This window comes from Helianthus annuus, chromosome 5 (genome assembly GCF_002127325.2).
Source record: "Helianthus annuus cultivar XRQ/B chromosome 5, HanXRQr2.0-SUNRISE, whole genome shotgun sequence".
Classification (NCBI taxonomy): domain Eukaryota; kingdom Viridiplantae; phylum Streptophyta; class Magnoliopsida; order Asterales; family Asteraceae; genus Helianthus; species Helianthus annuus.
The window spans coordinates 132525520-132545998 of NC_035437.2; the positions used below are offsets into that span (position 1 = coordinate 132525520).

Sequence of the window (20479 nt, forward strand, 5' to 3'; positions counted from 1 at the left end):
GTTTCATCCATATGCAAATGGAATCAACGAAGTGAGTCGAAAAAACGAGAGAAAAATGGATGAAACAGAGAAAAAACGGTGGGCGCCAATGAAGAAACACTAGATAAACGACCGGGATCGAAATATCTAGGGGGTTTGGATCTGCATAAAGGGGTTTGTTCTCTCTCGTTTGATTCGTCGTTGCCGATCTACTTCTCCGATAAACTCTGCAAAACAAAGCACTGTTAGCCTCGTCAAGGGGAGAAAGGGGTTCTCTCCTTGACCCGACTCCGGCGTGAGAATAAGTATGTGTTTATGAAGAAGAAGAAGAAGTATTGAAGAAGTGTGTGTAACTTGAATTTCATACCTGAATTGTTCTCATATTTATAGCCGAGAGTTTTGGGCGGGAAAACCTGTTGGTGAAAAGTTAACGGAAGATGCTAACCCCGTAAGCGGTTACATTTCCTTCCGTTAAGTTTGTTGATCCGACGTGAGTGCACACGGATCGTGATTTAGATCTATGGCTAGGGGTTTGCCACGTGGAAAGTGATCAAGTGGAGGTTTCTCTCCAATTGCATGCTATCATTCTGACTTCAAAGGAGTCTGGGATGGTGACACGTGGCCAGACGGTTATAACCGTCTGGTGGTGCACGATTGGGTCCTTCTAGAAGATTACTGCTGTAATCTGGTGTGACTCCTTATCGTGTGGAGTCAGCTTAAATAAATCCCAAGTCTGGGTATTTATTCAGCGGGGGGTGTTTATCTCAGGAATTTCATCCTTTTCTTTATGGAGGAAAGCGCAAGGATTTATGATTTCCTTTGGGCGCGCGAGTGTTGTCTGCTATCTGTTTTTGATAGTTTTAGAAAGCCAAACTTATTCCTGGCACGATCCTTCTTGAAGGGAACAAAGACATCCTCCAAATTATCGAAATGTTCGAAAGCTTGTCTCAACATAGCCCGATTGCACGTATCGGGGAGGTTAGAAATGAAGAAGGACATAGTGTTTCGCAGCCTATATTCCCTGTTAATAAACACCTTTTCCTGTCTTGCCTCCTTCTTACTAAGCACCGTGTACCACCTGTCTTCTTTCTGGTAGTGGTTACCCTTGATCATGTTGCTCTAACTCCTTTCTGTTACATAAATCATGCAACGAAGACAGGTCTTGTCTGAAGACTTGACCTCTCCTGCCTCCACGTCCCATCGAGAACCAGCACTTTATAAGGTTAACAAGATTCCAAACAATCTAGCTGAGCTATATGAATAGACGCGACCGATATCAGACTTGCTAAGCAATCAAGGGCTGGGATGGACGAGGAAGAAGCCGGAGAAAAAAGACACGAAAGAAATAATTGCCAGTAAACCGACAAAGCTCAATACTCTGCTAACAATCTCGTTATGAACGGCAGAAAAAGATTCCGCTGGAACAATCACAGGCTGTTATACAGTGTTTGAGCAAGGTGCGGTGATGGCGGAGAGACTATTCAGATTCTAGAGAGCATTTTTTCGGAATTAAGTTTGCAAGCCCACTCAAACAATAGTATGTATTAAAATTAAGTAGCCTCTATCAATCAGTATATGAATTTTAAGTTTCTAACTGTAAAAAAATAATAAAAAAACATTGAGAGAATTGCACGTCAAGACACGTCAAGAGAATCCAGTTAATTCAAATTACGAATTTTGTTTATGTTTCGTAAATTTTATGAATTTAGTCTCTTACTAAAAATCGTACCCGTGCATATTTCGTTACGGCCAACAAAATTGAAGTATAGTCAGTAGGGCTGGCATATCGTGCATACCCGGACACGATAAGACACGATACACGAAATCCCATACACGAACACGACACGATAACTTATCATATCCTTTTTTTCAAACACGAACATGAACACGACACGATATACACGAAAATTACTTGTTAATACATGTTAACACGACTGTTATACACAAAAATTACATGTTAATACCTGTTAACACGAACAAAAACACGAACACGACATGCTATCTGAGAGTTACGGAGGGAGTTTAGGGTTTTATTTTATTTATTTATTTTTTTCAATTGAATGATGAATGAAAATAGAAAGGAATTAAGGAACCCACACGCACATGGCTAATGAGTTTTATTTAATTTAATTTCTTATCGTGTACTAACGGGTATTAACATGTAAACATGTATTTAACCTGTTTATACACGAAAATTAACAGGTAATCTCGTGTCTACCTGTTTGGTACACGGTACCTGTTAAGGTCATACACGATACCTGTTAACTTCGTATAGGTTCGTTTCATGTATTTGTGTAAAAGTGTCAGCCCTAATAGTCAGTTAGATTTATAAACTCCCCATGAATATTGCAACTAGTCCCAAACGCTAACCAAAGAACATAAATTAATATTATTTAAAAGAATATAAAAAACCTACATCAAACTGTTATTGGTAACCCTTGTTCCATCTTTAAGTTAAAGTAGCCCAACTAATAAATTCAAGTTAAAGTAACTATGAAAAGGAAAAAGATATGAATCTTGTTAAAGATGTGTTTATTCCTTGCATAATATCTATTCAAAATATATTACAAAAAGCTACGAAAGCAAGAAAATAACTTAAATTCGAAAGCCATCTCACCAAATGTTCTATAATGTTTTATAATGCTTTTATCATAATTGTTTGACCACTTGATGCTTTGAAGAAATAGAACTCGTCTCAACTCATATTTTAAAGAAGAAAAAATGCATAATTAGTTAGCCATGAGTATGACTCTAGCTAACAGTCTATGCCCAAGTCGAGAAGAATCTTCACAACCTCGCTCATGGTTGGTCTAGCATCTTTGTCTTCCTCAACACATTGTAGAGCCACTCTAAGAAGATTTTTCATTTGAACATGTTCAAATTCTTGATTCAACTTAGGATCCAATATCTCCATGAGTTGTGTTGTTGTCAAATTTCCGTGAGCCTCGTGGACCTTCTCCCTCACCCAATCTACTAGCCTCTTTTGCTCAACAATCTCGTCATAATAGGTTGTTTGATCACATGTGGGACTTCGTCCTGTTATCATCTCAAGCACTACCATTCCATAGCTATAAACATCCACTTTCGAAGTAATTGGAAGATTAAACACCCATTCTGGAGCTATATACCCTCTAGTCCCTCTTATTTTTGAAACTTTGGAATCTTCTTTTACATCTTGATGGAATAACTTAGACAAGCCAAAGTCAGCCACCTTTGGATTATGATCAGCATCTAGCAATATGTTATGTGGTTTAACATCACAATGCAAAACCCACTCCAAGCAATCTTCATGTAAATAAGCTAGCCCTTTTGCCACACCAATTGCAATTTCATATCGCTTCTGCCAACCAAGCTGGCTAGCACCTAACAAGTTACGAGCCAATGAGCCATTCTCCATATACTCATACACCAAGATCCTATGTTTTCCCTCAGCACAATAACCATATATTTCTATCAAGTTCTTATGGTTTATTCTTCCAATTGTGCTCATCTCTGCTAGAAATTCTGCCTCTCCTTGGATCGCATCGTGGAGTACCTTAATCGCCACCACTCGATTGTCTGGAAGTTTTCCTTTGTACACAATACCACCACCACCTTGCCCAATCTCCTCGCTAAATTTACGAGAAGCTTTCACTATTTCAACATATGTGAATCTTTTGAATCCAGTAGCAGTTGCAAGGTAGGCTTGAGTGGTTTTTCTTGAAGGTTTTTTGGTGATATGGTAAAAGAATAGAAAGCATAAGACTTCAATTCCACCTAGGATGATGCTAAACCAAAACATGAACTTGAGGGACCCGTTTGCATGTTTTATATCATATGGTCGTTTTAGCTTTATTATGGAAGTTGAGCATTCCAATTTTGACTCATTTGCAACCTTTTGATTATATGATAATACATTAGTCTTAGGAAGCTTAAGATAAGTAATGAAAGGTGTACCATTCATGTAGATGCCATTGTACAACAAAGTCTTGACATAACAGAGAAAATTAGCGGCATTTCCTTGGTCAGAGTTGAATTGGAAGGCTTTACAGTTGGGATCATCCAAGCAGGCTTTCTGGCATTCACTGAAATTAGAACGTGATATGTACAGAGAATCAAATCCGTAAAATTCGACGGAAGGGAGCCTTATGAAGTCAAAATTTTCAGGATGTTTAGTAAGATCAAACGTAGGTTCACACCCAAAAGACAAATCTGAGTGGTTCTTCGCCTTGTACCCATGCATACACGAACATGTCCTACCCGTTTCCGGATTGTAGGTACAAAGGCTGTTTGGACCACAAATCCCATGAACGTCACATGTTTTTGAAAAAGCTTGCCATGAAACAATCCACCTTCTTTTGTTAAGTGTGTAAACTCTAACATTACCATCAACATCAAGCGTCAGTCTTCTTTGAAGTGTTTTGCCGTAATCGCTGGTAAGAAAAGTAAAACTATCCGAAGACCAGAAACGGCCTTTCGAATCAAGCGAAGCAAATCTACTATTGTTGTAAGTGGACCTTCCTGCTAACGTTGGTAGTAACCAAGGGCTAGGCCAAAAGACACTGGTGACTTCATCTCTGTTGTACAGAAGTTTGATTACGTTGTCATTATCGAAATAAAGTTTATAAAACCCAGAAGAAAAGTTTGTTAAACTTCTTAAAGATGTAAGAGAAGTATCTTTGGTAAAAGGCTGATTGGGAAGTATGGTGTTAGTGGGAGAACTAAAGCTTTGCCAAATATATGACGTACTGTCTATGTGGGTAAGAACAAGGTTACCCGAATCAAGTAGTTTAAGTTCCACAGGAAACTTTGAATTTGTGTTACTTGTCCAAAATATTTGGCCAGCATCCGTTAGAACAAGATTTCCATTTTTTCCCAACGAAAACTTGGAGCGCTTTCCGTTGACGGGTTCATCTCTATTTGCCATCCAAACCAATGTGTGGTTTCCGTCTATCAAGGGCTGCGTAAACCATATCGCGAAGCAATAAGCATTTTGCCCAATTTGGTGAAAACCTGCTGTGAAAAGGCCATTTGGTGAAACTAAGTGGTCTTTCTTTTCAATAGAGAGTGATGAGCCTTGGGCTAAAACACTTTGTGAAGAAGAAACCGTAGCAGCATGCAGAGAATAAGAGAGTGTAACCAAAGGGAAGAGATATAGGAAGGGCAAATACATGATGAAATAAGGATGAATAAACTTCTTCTCAATGGGTGTATATATATTAACAATATCCGTGGAATTATCTTGCAACTTGCTGGTTTCTTTATATGCTCAACTTGATTACAATTACAATTATAATTACATATATGTTTATCAACTTGGTCATGTATTGTACTAATTTATAAATATGACTCAATGACTTAGACTCTTCTCAATAAGGTCTAATTTCCCATTTAAATCTATTTTATAAAAAAAAAATGTGTGGTTCCTCTAGGGACTATTAAACCGATATTCTTCTAATCCATAGACCATGAGAAATGTGTATATATATATATATATATAATTATCAACTTGGTCATGTATTGTGCTAAATTATAAATATAATGTGTGGTTCCTCCAAGGATTTTAGACCGATATTCTTCCTAAACGATAGACCATGAGGATCCAAGGTGACGTGGAGGGAGAGACGAGAGAGTGAGGCTCCGCCTTCGATATTATGTGAGATTCGAAAGGGAAGCGAGAGGGAAACCCCACGAAAATTCCTCCAGTCAGCCGACGTGGAACTGTGGAAGGCAGTTTTGAGCCTGTGGAAACTCTAGCATTGGAGAAGGTCTTCGTCATCTCTTCCTAGGTTTGAATACAAAACTTCTGAATACGCTAGCGCCAACTTGTCACTTACTTGGTCTAACTTGTTTTGGTTGGAAAAAATAACAGTTACTGACAAAACTTCCATTTAAAATCTGAATATATAAGCCAAAATCTAAAATTCTTCGAGGACATTTCAACTCACAAGTCACAATCTTTGCCTTCTATTAATTAGCCAAGCTAAGCTAAGAAGCTAGCTAGAATGGTTTTTCTTTTAATTAATTGAAGCTTCTAGAATGGTCACTGTCACAATTCCCCTCGCAACGTACCAACCGATTTTCCGGTCACGATTGTTAGCTAGGGTTTCTTGTCTGTAGTTAAATTTCAGACGTAAATAGCCGCCTTCATAGTAATGTTTATCCTATTAATACGTTAAAACTATTATAAGTAATTAATACATGATCATGGGTTTTGTTTAAGTTCTGTTTTGAGGCTGTGGAAACTCTAGCATACGAAAAGGTCTTCGTTTCTTTTCTTACGTTTGAATACAATTCATGAATACGCTTGAGCCAACGTATCGGTTACTTGGTCTAATTAATTAACTTGGTCCAGTTGAAAAAAATAACACTTATTGACAGATATAGGCAATGTATATGACAACAATTTTCTTCGAGGATATGCAAACTCACAAGTAATCTTTGCCTTCTATTTGTAGCTTGGATTTTTCTTTTAACCAAGCTAAAAGGCTTCTGTCATGGCTATCAATGCTACAACGGTCACTTTCTCAATTCCACTTGCAACCTACCAAACAATACCGATCACTAATGTTAGCTAGGGTTTCTTGTCCGTTGTAAAGCTATTATTATTATGTAAGAGTATTCACATCCTAACCATCAAATTATGTGAGGAGGGGTTTTTATATTATAAAGGGTATAAAAAGTGGTTGTGAGTAGAGGAGAGAGAAAATGTTACTGTTCATCTTTATATTTGGGGGGACACTGTTCACCCGTTATAATTTTTTAATATATTTTGAAAGTGGTTGTGAGTGGAAGTTAGAGAAAAATGTAATGATAATATTATTTAATTGAATGGAGAGAAAAAGTATTTGTTTTTAGTGAAAATATATTGATATAGGAGTTGTTTTTTAGTGGAATGTATATATAATTTGATGGATTGGATGTGAATGCTCTAAGGCTCGATCTATCCACACATCCTCTGACACTATTTGGACACTTTTTGTGCCCTAGACGCCTCGTATAGGGCTATACGAGGAGTCTAGGCACTGAATTCAAGGAGGTCTTCAGGTTATTTCAGGCACAAAGTTTATGAAACCCTAGACGCCTCGTACAGGCCTATACGAGGTGTCCAGGCGTTGGGTGTTTTTTTTTGGTTGAAAGAAGGGTGTTTTGGTGGGTTTTGGTGTGGTTTTTTTGATAGTTTTTGAAGGTGTGTTTTTTTAGCGAAAATTTTTTTGGTTTTAAAAAAAGTTTTGTTTTTTATACTATAAAGATTCTATCGGCTCTTTAAATAGATTCTATCAATTAAATATTATAATGTTTTTAACATATTACTTTTTTAAATATTATTCTTTCGATTAAAATTTTATCTCGTTTAAATATTGTTTTCGTATTATATTTAGGAGATATATTGTTTCCGTATTATATGTGACAACTCGAGTTTCCAAGATTCCGGTTTCGCATTTATTGCACGTTAGCTGTTAATTGTTTACTTATATGACTTGTTTGCTTTGTAACTGTACACGTTATGACATGATAAGACGTATTGAGATTGTTGCATATGTATGTTTGGTGATTTAACATGTAGACTGTTTGAAAACACTTAAACCATTTAAGCCTTGTATAAGCTCGACGAAGCAAGTGCCATTCGTCATATACAACCCGACGAAACACAAGTGTGTTTCGCCATAACCCACACGACGAAACAGGTATGTGTTTCGTCACACATCTCGACGAAACAAGCTGTTTCGCCAGCCCACGATTCGCCGAAGCCCATTAAGGGCCCATTACGCTGTTTCATGTATATCTACGTGAAACGGGTTCAGTTTCACACCTTTAGCAATCAGAAACCCTAGAACTCCCTCCCAAGTGTGACAACAGTCGTGTGTGTTCCCCAAGCCTCTTTAGTGATCAAACAATCATTTCATCTATCTCGGTTAGTGCGTGTTCGTTAAATCGGTTTCTTGATTCCTTGATTTCTCTATATATGTTTGTGTATATGCTTGATTTTTGGAACGGATATGAGTATGTGGGTCTAATGATCTTGATTTCGTTATACATGATTAATCGGTTACATAACTTTGTACGAAACATGATGTTGATTTAGGGATTCTAATAAATAGGTCCGGATTGATGGGTATTAGTGATTGGTAGAACTGGTTTTAATAATGTTCATGTCGGTTTGATGTTTGCTAATCATGTTGTCATATACCTCTCATTGATTAAACGAATACATGTTAGAGTCTTATGTTTGCCAATGATCTGGTAGCAACCGGTGGTTAGGTTGAGGATGATTAAGTTATGATGATTTCTGTGCTGTTTGATTTCTATATGATCGATGATGCTGATGACTGCTGTTAGCAATGATTAGGGTTTTCTGTAATTAACTGTGATGCGACGTAACTGATACCGACGAAACTAATATGGCGAAACAAATGTGTTTCGCCGAAACCACTTAACGACGAAACAAACACGGCGAATCAAGTGTGTTTCGCCGAAGACATCACGACGAAACAAAGGGATGTTTCGTCGGAGAGGGTTCACGGCGAAACAGGGGGGGTGTTTCGCCGAATGGGTAATCTGCACAGTAACCTGGTTAAATTCTGTTAGAAGTTAACTTGATTTATCAACTGCTGTTAGATGATATGCATGACTTGTATGAACTTGAAGATGTGCCTTATGTTATTCGTGATTGCTAATCTAATACTACTGTGATTGTATATGCTTACATGGACTTAGTGGATATAAACTGATTATGTATACGTGCGTACTCTAGGACTTGATTGATTAACTGTGAGCATACCTTAGCATACCGAGCAAACCAAGGTGAGTTCACACTCTTACCAAGGCATGGGATTCCCGGGGTAGGGAATGGGATTGAATGATTACTTGCACTTACATTGTTATTGGGAATTACGGATCACTGACCTCGCTAGGGGAAGGTCACTTATAGATACTGCTAGACTAGTGATACAAATACTACTCTTCGCACACATGCCTGGAACGGCCGCGATACGAATACGAATCTTCGCACACATGCCTGGAATGGCTGCGATACTAATACTAAACTTCGCACACATGCCTAGAGGGCCGCGATACAAAATATAACTAGTCTAGAATACATGGGAAACTCCCACTAATCTTCGCAAACATGCCTGGAGGGCCGCGATACAAATAAATACGATACTTGGCTTATTAAACAATACGATTTACGAAACAAACACTATAACTAAACAACCAACTGTGAACTCGCTCAACTAGTTGTTGGCTCTCTGTTACATGCCTTGCAGGTCGTTAGGTACACATGGAGCTTGCACAGGGAGGCACGGTCGTTGTGGACATGGATCATGGATGCGTTGTTAAACATTTATGACATTTCAAACTTTATACTTATCTTGGGTTTACATTTATGCTTCCGCTAAACATTGAGAATACTTACGTCTTGAAAACCTTTCATATTGGTTTGGTTTGGTTGAATTACATTTACTATTTACATTGTTCAATATGATTGGTGGCTTGATCCTGGTCAGTCATGCCTCCAAGCGGTGATACTCCGCGTGTGGATTTTGGGGGTGTGACAGATTGGTATCAGAGCCATTGGTTATAGAGAACTTGGTTTTAATAAGGGGAAAACGTTTTTATTAAAACCAGACTATAACCTATACAGTGCTCAACGATCCACAACGACGCTTCGCTCCACGTGCAAGACTCAACACACTAGGTACTCCTATTCATGTTTACATTGCCTACTTGCTAGATTACATAGAACTTTGCTCGTGGTATGCTTAGATAAACGTAACAACTATTGCTTGAGAACACTTGTGTGCTTACTCTCTTCTGTCATCGCACTTTTCGCGAACCTCTCTCACTTATGTTACCTTTTCTATGAAGATCATGCCTGGACGCATTAACATGACTCAAGCCCAGTTGACGGCTCTCATTAATGAACAAGTTGCTGCGGCACTTGCAACCGCACAAGCAGGAGGTATACCCTGCAGTCGTAACTCACACTAGGATCCTTAGATCCTACACTCCTAAACCAACTCTTGTGTTTAACCTGGTCTTGTTCTTATAACACAACAGGTCAACACGCTCAACCACCTATTTGCACTTTCAAGAATTTCATGGACTGTCATCCTAGCACATTCAGTGGCACTGAAGGAGCAGTTGGACTCCTCCATTGGTTTGAAAAGCTCGAGTCCGTATTTGAGATGTGTGAATGCCCTGAGGCTCGCAGGGTGAAGTACGCCACTGGTACTCTAGAAGGTATTGCGCTGACTTGGTGGAATGCGCAAGTTCAGATTTTAGGTTGGCAGCTGCTAACGCCACCCCTTGGAATGATTTCAAGGAACTGATCAAACGGGAATACTGCACACGTGATGACATCCACAAGTTAGAAGTGGAGTTCTTTCATTTGAAAATGACGGGGTCAGAAATTGAGGCATATACTAAACGGTCAAACGAGCTGGCCATCCTGTGTCCAACTATGGTGGACCCTCCTATCAAGCGTATTGAGTTGTATCTCAAAGGGCTAGCACCAGAAATTCAAAGCCATGTGACATCGGCCAACCTTGATAATATCCAGGATATTCAACGTCTTGCTCATCGCCTCACAGATCAGGCAGTGGAACAGAACAGGCTACCTAAACGTATCAGTGCTACCGATGCTACTACTTCCGCTACTCCCAGTGACAACAAGCGGAAATGGGATGGGGATTCCAGCAAGGGTTCAGCTACAGCTCAGTCTCAGGTTCAGCAGCGAAAGACTGATAACTACCAGAGCCCTGGTCAGCAATCTTCGGGCAATCAAAGACAGGGTGGATATCGAGGAAACCTCCCAAGGTGCAATACTTGCAACAAGCACCACAACGGCCAGTGCAACAAGAGTCGTTGTCAGCGGTGCCTCAAGATGGGTCATGAGGCTAAAGATTGCAGGAGCTCACGACCTGCGAATCAGAATCAGCAACAACCACCTGCTCCACAAAACCAGCAGCAGCAACAACAGCGAGGCAACAGGGGATGCTATCAATATGGCGCTGAAGGCCACTTCAAACGTGACTGCCCCCAGTTAAACCAGAACCAGACAACAACAACAATAATCCGGGCAATGGGAACAACAACGGGGAAAACAATAATGGCAACGACGCTAGGGGTCGTGTGTTTGTGCTAGGGCAGGGTGATGCGAGGAATGATCCTAACGTGGTTATGGGTAAGTTTCTTCTCGACGACTTTTATGTTACTGTTTTATTTGATTCGGGTGCGGATACCAGTTACGTATCTCTAAAAGTTAGTCAAATGTTAAAACGTACACCAACGCTCTTAAACACCAAACATGTCGTAGAGTTATGCAATGGTAAAGTCTAGAGGCCACACACGTAGTCAAAGGTTGTAACATCGTCTTAGCCGGTCAGACTTTCTCCAATGATCTCATTCCTATAGTTCTGGGTAGTTTCGACATCGTCATTGGAATGGATTGGTTATCCCAACATCAAGCAGAGATATTATGCAAGGAGAAGATTGTTCGTATTCCCCGTTCTGGTAAAGAACCCCTCGAAGTTCAAGGCGACAAGAGTGGTGCCGTGGTTGGCATCATCTCCTTCCTGAAGGCCCAGAAGTGTTTGCGCAAGGGCCACACTGCCATTCTGGCACTTGTTACTGATGCATCAACGAAAGAGAAGAGATTAGAGGATATCCCAATTGTACGCGATTTTCCTCAAGTGTTTCCTGAAGATTTACCTGGGCTACCGCCTCATTGCCAGGTCGAATTCCAGATTGAACTAGCTCCAGGAGCAGCACCAATAGCTCGTGCACCGTATCGCTTAGCTCCAACTGAACTGGAAGAACTGTCCAAACAACTACAAGAGCTCTTGGATAAGGGTTTTATTCGTCCTAGCTCATCGCCCTGGGGAGCTCCAGTGTTATTCGTGAAAAAGAAAGACAGTACCTTCAGGATGTGCATAGATTACCGCGAACTCAACAAGGTGACAGTGAAGAACCGCTATCCTCTTCCACGTATTGATGATTTATTCGACCAGTTGCAAGGGTCGAGCTACTACTCGAAGATTAATCTGAGGTCAGGTTACCATCAGCTGAGAGTCCGGGACGAGGACGTCTCCAAAACAGCATTCCGAACTCGCTACGGCCACTAGGAGTTTCTAGTCATGCCATTCGGGCTAACAAACGCACCTGCAGTCTTTATGGATCTTATGAACAGAGTGTGCAAACCCTACCTAGACAAGTTTGTCATAGTCTTCATCGACGATATCCTGATCTACTCTAAAAGTCAAGAGGAACACGAGCAGCATGTACGACTTATTTTGAAGCTCCTTCGAACAGAACAGTTATACGCCAAGTTTTCGAAATGCGACTTCTGGCTTCGTGAAGTCCACTTTCTAGGCCACGTGGTAAACAAGGACGGGATTCATGTGGATCCATCCAAGGTAGACTCGATTAGGAACGGGCCTGCACCGCGTACACCGACGGAAATGCGCCAATTCTTGGGTTTGGCGGGTTATTACAGACGGTTCATCAAAGACTTCTCAAAGATTGCACAGCCGCTTACACTACTGACACGGAAAGGTGTTACTTATCGTTGGGGTAATACGCAGGAAACCGCTTTTCAGCATCTAAAGGATAGACTTTGCAGCGAACCTATTCTCTCATTGCCAGAGGGCACAGACGATTTTGTGGTCTTCTGCGACGCATCGATTCAGGGTCTTGGTTGTGTATTGATGCAACGGGATAAAGTCATTGCTTATGCTTCGCGCCAACTTAAGATCCACGAACGGAATTACACTACACATGATTTAGAGCTGGGAGCTGTCGTTTTTGCGCTTAAGATATGGCGACATTACCTGTACGGTACCAAGTGCACCATCTACACCGATGACAGGAGTCTCGAGCATATCTTCAAGCAGAAGGAATTGAACATGCGTCAATGTCGATGGGTCGAACTACTGAATGATTACGAATGCGCCATCAAGTACCATCCAGGAAAAGCCAATGTTGTGGCTGACGCTCTCAGTCGAAAGGATACGCCACCTAGACGCGTACGAGCACTACAACTTACTATTCAGTCTAGTCTTCCTGCACAGATACCAGATGCTTAGGTAGAAGCATTGAAACCAGAAAATGACAGGGCTGAAGCCCTGCGCGGCTCAAGACAACGATTAGAACACAAGGAAGACGGCGCCTATTATGTAACGGGGCGTATCTGGGTCCCACTTTATGGCAACTTACGCGAGCTTGTAAAGGACGAAGCACATAAGTCTCGCTACTCGGTACATCCAGGTCCGTAGGACAACCCTTAAGTGCCTTAAAAAGATTAGAATCCCATGCTTTACACGTTTATTCGTTTGAACTTGGTAACTACGGTTGTTTGTGTTTCGGTACAAACGGAAGCTTAAAATGGAAGGAACACGGAGAATAAATGAAAAAATCATTTTTTGGAATTTAAGAATTAAGAGGATAGTTGTTAGTGCACTGCATCTGTTGATTGCGTCTAGGTGTCTAGGATCAGGTCTTACATCATATTGTATAGCATAGGGCACGAAATACGAGAAAACAGGAGTCTGTATAGGTTTTATATGCTAGGACCGCTCATATGGACATAGGGTGTTAGGATCGCTTATTTGGCAGGCTGGTCCGCTTATGTGGACATGTCTGGTCCGCTTTTATGGTCATGTGACACATAAGCGGACCCAACTGCCTATATATAGGGGTTGTTCGAGCGGTTCATTAAAGTCATTTTGTTGAATTCCACGCCGAAGCTCTGCCGGTGTGACGATTGCGCTGTAAAACGTTTCAAATCAATAAAACAAGCAGTTAGGAGGAAGAACAAGCTATATCTACTTGTATTTCTTATTATTCCGCATCTGAAACACAAGAGACAACCTCTGAACGACTCGTTCGGGTCTGCAAACGATCCTACAAGTGGTATCAGAGCTTGGGAGGAGGTTTTCTGCAGATTGTAGCTGTTTTTCATCATTTCTTCTCATTTCTACACCTTCTTTTACTGATTCGGGAAGATTTCACGGTCGGAATTCGCTCAAATTTTCACAAATTGTGCGCAATAGTACTGAGACAAACCCTGGAAAGTTTCGTGTCAAAATTCGAAGTTTTAGTGGGTCAAAACATGTTCGGTATATGGATCGCTCGTAGTGACGTCATCGTGAACCGCTCTTAGGTCACGTTTTGGATCGCTCATTCGTACAAATTTTTAGTTGGTTCGCTCAAAATTTGTTTCTGGACCGCTCGTAAGACAGTTTCTGGACCGCTCGAGTATACATTTCTGGACCGCTCCAAAGATAATTTCTGGATCGCTCATTTAGATCAGTTTGGTTCGCTCTTTTGGTTATCTGCTGGTCCGCTCGAACGGACTTTGAGTTGAGTTCGCTCATTCGGTAAATTGATTGGTCCGCTCATTAGTCTGTCACCCGGTTCGCTTACTTGGATTTCTCTGGTTCTCTCGAAAAGTTTTGTCTGGTTTGCTTATCTGCAAAGTTGATCCGCTTTTCTGTCACTTGCCTTGAAAATCGTGTTGAGTCAAGATGGATTCCGAGTTTTACAACGCTTTTGCTACATCGACTACTCCAGCCGCGATTGCTCAAGCCATGAATCTAGAAAACGAAATGGGAACTACCCAGAAACACCCGAAATTGATGAGCATTGAGGAGTATTATGGGTGGAAGGATCGGTTTGAAAACTGGGTTCAGGCAAATCATCTCAGATCGTGGGAATGCATATTGGAAAAGTACACATTGCCTCGAACAGAATTGCAAGTTGTTAAACAAATATCCGAATTCTCAGAACAAGAACATGCAATGTACAGAGCAGAGAAAATGATGATCAGTCTGCTACAGCATGCGATTAAAGAAGACATATTCATTTTGCTACAGCACGACAAAATTGCTAAATCAATTTGGGATGCTCTTAAAGTAAAATTCGAGGGTAGTGAAAGTATGATCAAAAGCAAGAAGGCATTGCTTAAGAAAGAATTTGATTTGTTTAGTAGTTTGCCGGGAGAGGATACTAAAAAGCTAATAGAGAGATACTGTCACTTGGTGTGATCGTTATCGATGTTGGGAGTTGAAAAAGGTCGTGAGGAATGGGTTGATAAGTTGGCTGATGCGTTACCTCAGAAAGAGTGGGGAACGTATTTGATGATACTAAAAAACACGGGTGTTTATGACAAACTAACAATCGGTCAGTTTATCGAGAAGTTAGAGGGACAAGATCTGGAACAACAGAAGATAGCCAGGATGAATAATCCTAGTGGTCAACAGGATGTAAAAATATACTATAAAGGTAGTATTCCAGTTTCTGAAGCTGAAAGAAGTCCAAAGATTCAAACCGCTTTCAGTGCTGGAGATTCATCAGAAAAGGCTGATCAGAGTTCAAACAAGATTAGCAGCGGGTTTTCATCATTTCCGAGTATCAATCCGAAAGAGACAAATACAAGCTTTCAGCCTCAGAGCACTAAAACCGGAAATGGATACGTGATTCAGTGCAACATAGCTCTTAATCTTCCAGAAGGTCAAAGTTTCTCTGAAGACATTGCGAAAGACCACATGGCACTTCTTGGTTCAGTTTTGTTATCCTATGAAGGTCTAGTTGCTGGTCGGATCGGAAATCCTATGCTCACCAAAGAGGATTACGATCAAATAGATGCCGAGGAAATGGAACTCATGGATATCAAATGGTGTCTTGCAAGTGTTCTTCGTCGGGCTGAGAAATTCAAAACCATTACCGGGAGAAATGACTTTTTAGATGCTCATGTTTCAACTTTAGGTTTTGATAAATCTAAAGTTACTTGTTTTCGATGCAGGGAGAAAGGCCATTTCAAGCGGGAGTGCAAAGGAAGAGAAGCTAGTGGAGCGCAAAATCCATTCGGGAAAGATGACTACTATCGCAAAGCTATCTATCAGCAAGTCGGTCAATCCCAAGAATCTCAGACAGCTCATGGGAGAAAGATTGAAGATCCCAAGAGAGCATGTTTGGTAGATTTCAGCTGGAGTGATTACATATCATCTGAAGCTACAGCAGCACGCATTATCGATCAAGATGATGAGAAACTACCAGAAGGTTTCAGCTGGGATATGTTCGTGGATGAGAAGGGAGAGTTTAAAGCTTTCATTGCCAAGATCGTCCGAGAGCCAGATTTGTTCGCTACTTGGATGAAATCTATTGGAGAGACTGTGAAAAGTGAAGATGAAAAGTCTGTGTCATCTGATGAAAGTTCAGACAGTACTGATAAACTTTCAGAACATTCTGGGGATGTTTCAGAAAGTTCAAATGAAGGTTTACAGGGCTCAGATGAAGATTTACAGAGTTTTGAAGAAAATGTACAAAATGAAAATGTTCCAGAAAAAGAAGTTGTTTTTGATAAAACACCAACTGATTCTGATGTATCAGATGGTGATTCTGATAAGTTTGTACAGTTTGATCAATCACCTGATCACAGCAGCAGTGATGATGAGGAAGAAAAACATATAAATATTGCAAAAACTCATCTATCTCCTGAAAGTTTTCATTTCTATTTTGCAGAAAGAATGGAAAAACTAAAGGAGAAACGAGTTGCTAAAGAACAACAATCCGAATCTGAAGGTGATATTCAAAACGCTGAAAAACTAAAGGAGAAACGAGCTGCTAAAGAACAACAATCCGAATCTGAAGGTGATATTCAAAACGCTGAGAATGTTGCTGAGAAGTTTACTGAGGGTGTGAAAGAAGAAGAAAAGGTGATTGAAGTAGAAAAGGTGGTAGAAGTTGTCAAAACAATCGAAGTTGAAAAGATTGTTGAAGTTGTCAAGCCATGTGAGAAGTGTCTGGAAGCCTGCAAAGAGTGTGCAGCAAAAGATGACATCATAGCTGAGTACGAGAAAAAGAAGGAGCAGTTACTGTTCAACCTCAATTATGTGAAGGAATCGTACGATGTGTTGAACAAAACAGTAAATGGTCTTCAAACAACAAACTCAGAAAGAGAACAGGCGTTGACAATGTTGAATGCAACTTTAATGTCAAAACAAAAAGCAATCAATTTCTACATCGAAGAGAGTGCTAAGTGGAAGCAAGAGTTGGAGACGGAAAAGATAGAGAATTAGAGAATTAGACGCTTATTGCAAAGTTATTCTAGTTCTGATTATCTAATTGATCGTATTTACCCAACTGTTGCAGGTATGGAAGCTTTCAATGATGAGAAGCTGAAAGAGAAGAAAGACTGTGGTAAGAAATCGACTGTTAGTTACAACAAATGTCCGCCTCCGATTTGGGATGGTTATTCACCTAGGAGACCAAATGAGGAGCAATTGGAAAAAGCAATCAATATAAAGCTTAAAACCGACACAACTGACGTTTTACCAGATAACATAGATGTCACGTATACCTCGTCCGATACTGATCATGAGTCTGTTCTAATCAAAAAGGTGGTCGATCAGGTGTTGGATACTGATGAGGAGTCTGAGTCAAAATCTGGATCTGAAAAGTCAAAGTCGTCAATCAACAGTCAAAATTCGTCGGATAAACGGTCTTATAGTAAAGAATTTTTATTGTCAAAGGCATATTTGAATGATGAAACATTCGAAGTTGTGTATACTTTGAATGGTTCGGACAAATTATATTACAATAAAGAGTTCCCAATAATGAGTATTAAAACAGAACTAATAAACAAAACTTTCAAACTTATAGAAGTTAATATTCCAGAATTAAAAGTTTTGAAAAATTTTGAAAAACCTAAAAAATATACTTCTAGAGTTCAGCAACGTTTAAATAAGAAAAAGGCCAACAATCCTGGTTCTGGTTTTCAAAAGAAACCTAACCAGAATCGTAGCTACAAAAAGAAAGGTCTTGGTTTTGTTCCACCAGAAAATGGTAAAAATATGAAAAATTCTAAAACAAAATCTGAATTTGTGTCAGGTGGAAGTGCTGAGGAAGAACAGCAGAAACCGTTCTGGAGACAGTCTAATAAAGAGTTTCTTGCTGAGAGAAAGAAGAATGGAGCTGATATTTGTTATCAAAAAGAGACTAGAACCTGTTATAGATGCAATGAAGCTGGTCACATTGCATGGAATTGCTCAAAAAGTGTCCAATCAAAACAGGGAGTTTCTCAGAAGTTGAAAGAGAAAGTTGTTGATGTTGACACACCAATCAATAGACCTAAAATTTTTGAGAATTCAAAATTTGAGGTTGGTGAATGTTCAAAGAAGAACAAATATGAGAAGAAAGGAAAAGACAACTAGGTGTGGGTTGCGAAGAAAGATGAAGTGAATGTCGGCGATGAATCTGGTTCCACAAAGCCAGAAGAGCCACAAGTTGAGAAGAAAATTTTAGTGAATGATGAAGAGTTTCCGTCACTAAAATTTGAGGAAGTTAAGAAGAAAGTTGGAAAAACTGAGATTTCAAATCAGTTTTATCATGAGAAAAAAGATTTTGATGTCGAGAAAACATTCAACGGGAATGTTAAAAAGATATTTGGGAAAATGTTGAGTGGAAGGGCAAAGGGGGTTAAAGATTTTTACGCGACTAAAAAGGCAACATACAACCCTACTGCTCAAGAGTTAAATCCATCAAGTCTGAGAAGACTTGGATGGATGTATGCTTTCCATGATAGTCAAAGGACTATGCCGGAGATCCCAAGTTTATATCGTGGATCAGGAATCGGCATCATTCTAGTGTTTAAAAAGTTTGTTTGAAAGATTTTGAATAGTGTTTGAATTTTACAGGTTGAAGGACTACGCCGGAGCTCCCAGGTTGGTAATTGAGAAGCAGGAATCGGCATCTTTCTGAATAATTCGACAAGTGGTAAAGGGGTTTCTGTAGATGTTTCATTCCTACAGTAAAACCTACAAGTGGTATTTGTGGTTATACCTTGAAGTATTTACATTTACAAGTGGTACAGTGATTCTGAACTGCAAATGATAAATCAGGAACAATAAATTGTACTTGATTTATTATTCATATGAGATTGTTAAACAAGATGATGAACCATATCCCCATGCTTCATAAGTGGTAAACTTAAAAGTGGTAAACACAAACTCATTTTCCGGAAAAATCATTTCGATTAAAACAAACTTAAGTGTTTTGAAATCTAAATGAGAAAATGGTTTGTGATAGGGGGAGTTCTGATTGTTTATGCCTAGTGAATGGCGATTTGATGTGATTCAATGTAAGTTGTCAAGTTTCTGTACAGTTTGTTTTTTTTATGTTTCTAATGAGTTTAGAGTCTAGAAATTTTCAAATTTTCTTTGAAATGTGTTTGCATTTTAGGGGGAGTAGGGAAATTTTTGAAAATCCAAAAACATTAGAAAATTTGAAAAAGCCAAAAACATGATAAAATTCGAAAATGAGTTTTGTTGCGAAAAAAGAGGAAATGATAGTACATCAGTGGACTATCACGGCACGCTAAAGAAATGTAAAGTTAAAATGTGATAAACAATCTTACTGCGGATGTGTCAGTAGATTTTCGCACATTTAGTAAATTGAAACGAGATATAAACCTAAATTCAAACTTGCTTGATTCGTGGGTAACTATTCTTGAATATATGGGTAACCCCTGAAATCTTGTTTGAAAGGTCCCGTATTCTGAGATACTAGGTCTTTATACTCAGTGATATCTGGGGTATTATTCCGGGACTTCTGCTGTATGGAAGTACTGACCTAGTCCCCGGATAATACTTTCTGCAAATGCTTGAAAAAGCGCCGACCTCAGCAATCTGATTAAACAATAAAATTGATAGTCATTGCTGTTGTAAAAAAGATCCTCTAAAGGGGACCCACCAAAAGTCGAGCCGTCATCTCTCTGCTGAACGGAAGTTCTGACCTGAGCTCTCACGGTTTCGCATTTACCTTCTACAGATATCAGCTGTGGTATACTCACCTGTAAGACTGAATATCTGGGATCTGGATACGAGAGTATATTCAAGTGGAGTGATACACATTTAAGGTTAAGTTTCTAAAACATTAATATCGTATCTCGAATCGATTGAATTCTGTGTGAGAATTTAAGAGGACAAACATACTGACAATCTAGGTAAATTGTTTAAAGCTTAAAATGTAATCAAGCTTAACGGTGTTTGTGATAGGTCTCATTAGCTGATATGATCCTCTTGTACAAACTCACAAAAATATTTTCCATAAATATTATATTTCCATATGTTTTTGTTTACAAATGGTGTCAGGAAATATCTCTCAGAAAAATTCAAAAAGATTTTAGTGTGTTTTAGCTAAATTTTGAAAATGTTAAAAAGATTTTCGACAGCTGACGTTGGAAAACTAATTTTCAAAATTCCGAGTGCTAAACATGATGAGAAGCATTTGAGGGGGAGTGTTTGTGTAAATCTAATTGTTTTCATTAAATCTAACCTTCTTCAAGTGGTTCATCATAGAGATATGAGAGAATTTGAGTTGTTGAAATTATATGTTTGTTTAGTGCATATGAGAGGAGTCAAGTGTTGGTATGAAAGAAATTTATTTCAGGGTTGAGATTGTGCAGGTCACCAGGTTTCGTTATTCTGAAGATCTCTGTTGAAGGAGAGTCAAGTTTCGA

The 20479-nt window shown here is 39.5% G+C and overlaps 1 protein-coding gene across 1 annotated transcript; it reads right to left on the reverse strand.

Annotated features, from left to right (window-relative positions):
• Nucleotides 1-2531: 2531 nt before the first annotated feature.
• On the reverse strand, nucleotides 2532-5258 carry LOC110943639 (putative receptor protein kinase ZmPK1). Its single transcript, XM_022185376.2, has one exon. The coding sequence runs from the start codon at nucleotides 5129-5131 to the stop codon at nucleotides 2735-2737; it is 2397 nt and encodes a 798-aa protein (XP_022041068.1). The 5' UTR covers nucleotides 5132-5258; the 3' UTR covers nucleotides 2532-2734.
• Nucleotides 5259-20479: the final 15221 nt, after the last annotated feature.

Excerpts from the sequence above, each read along its gene's own strand:
- LOC110943639 (XM_022185376.2), bottom strand. The coding sequence starts at position 5,131 with ATGTATTTGCCCTTCCTATATCTCTTCCCTTTGGTTACACTCTCTTAT.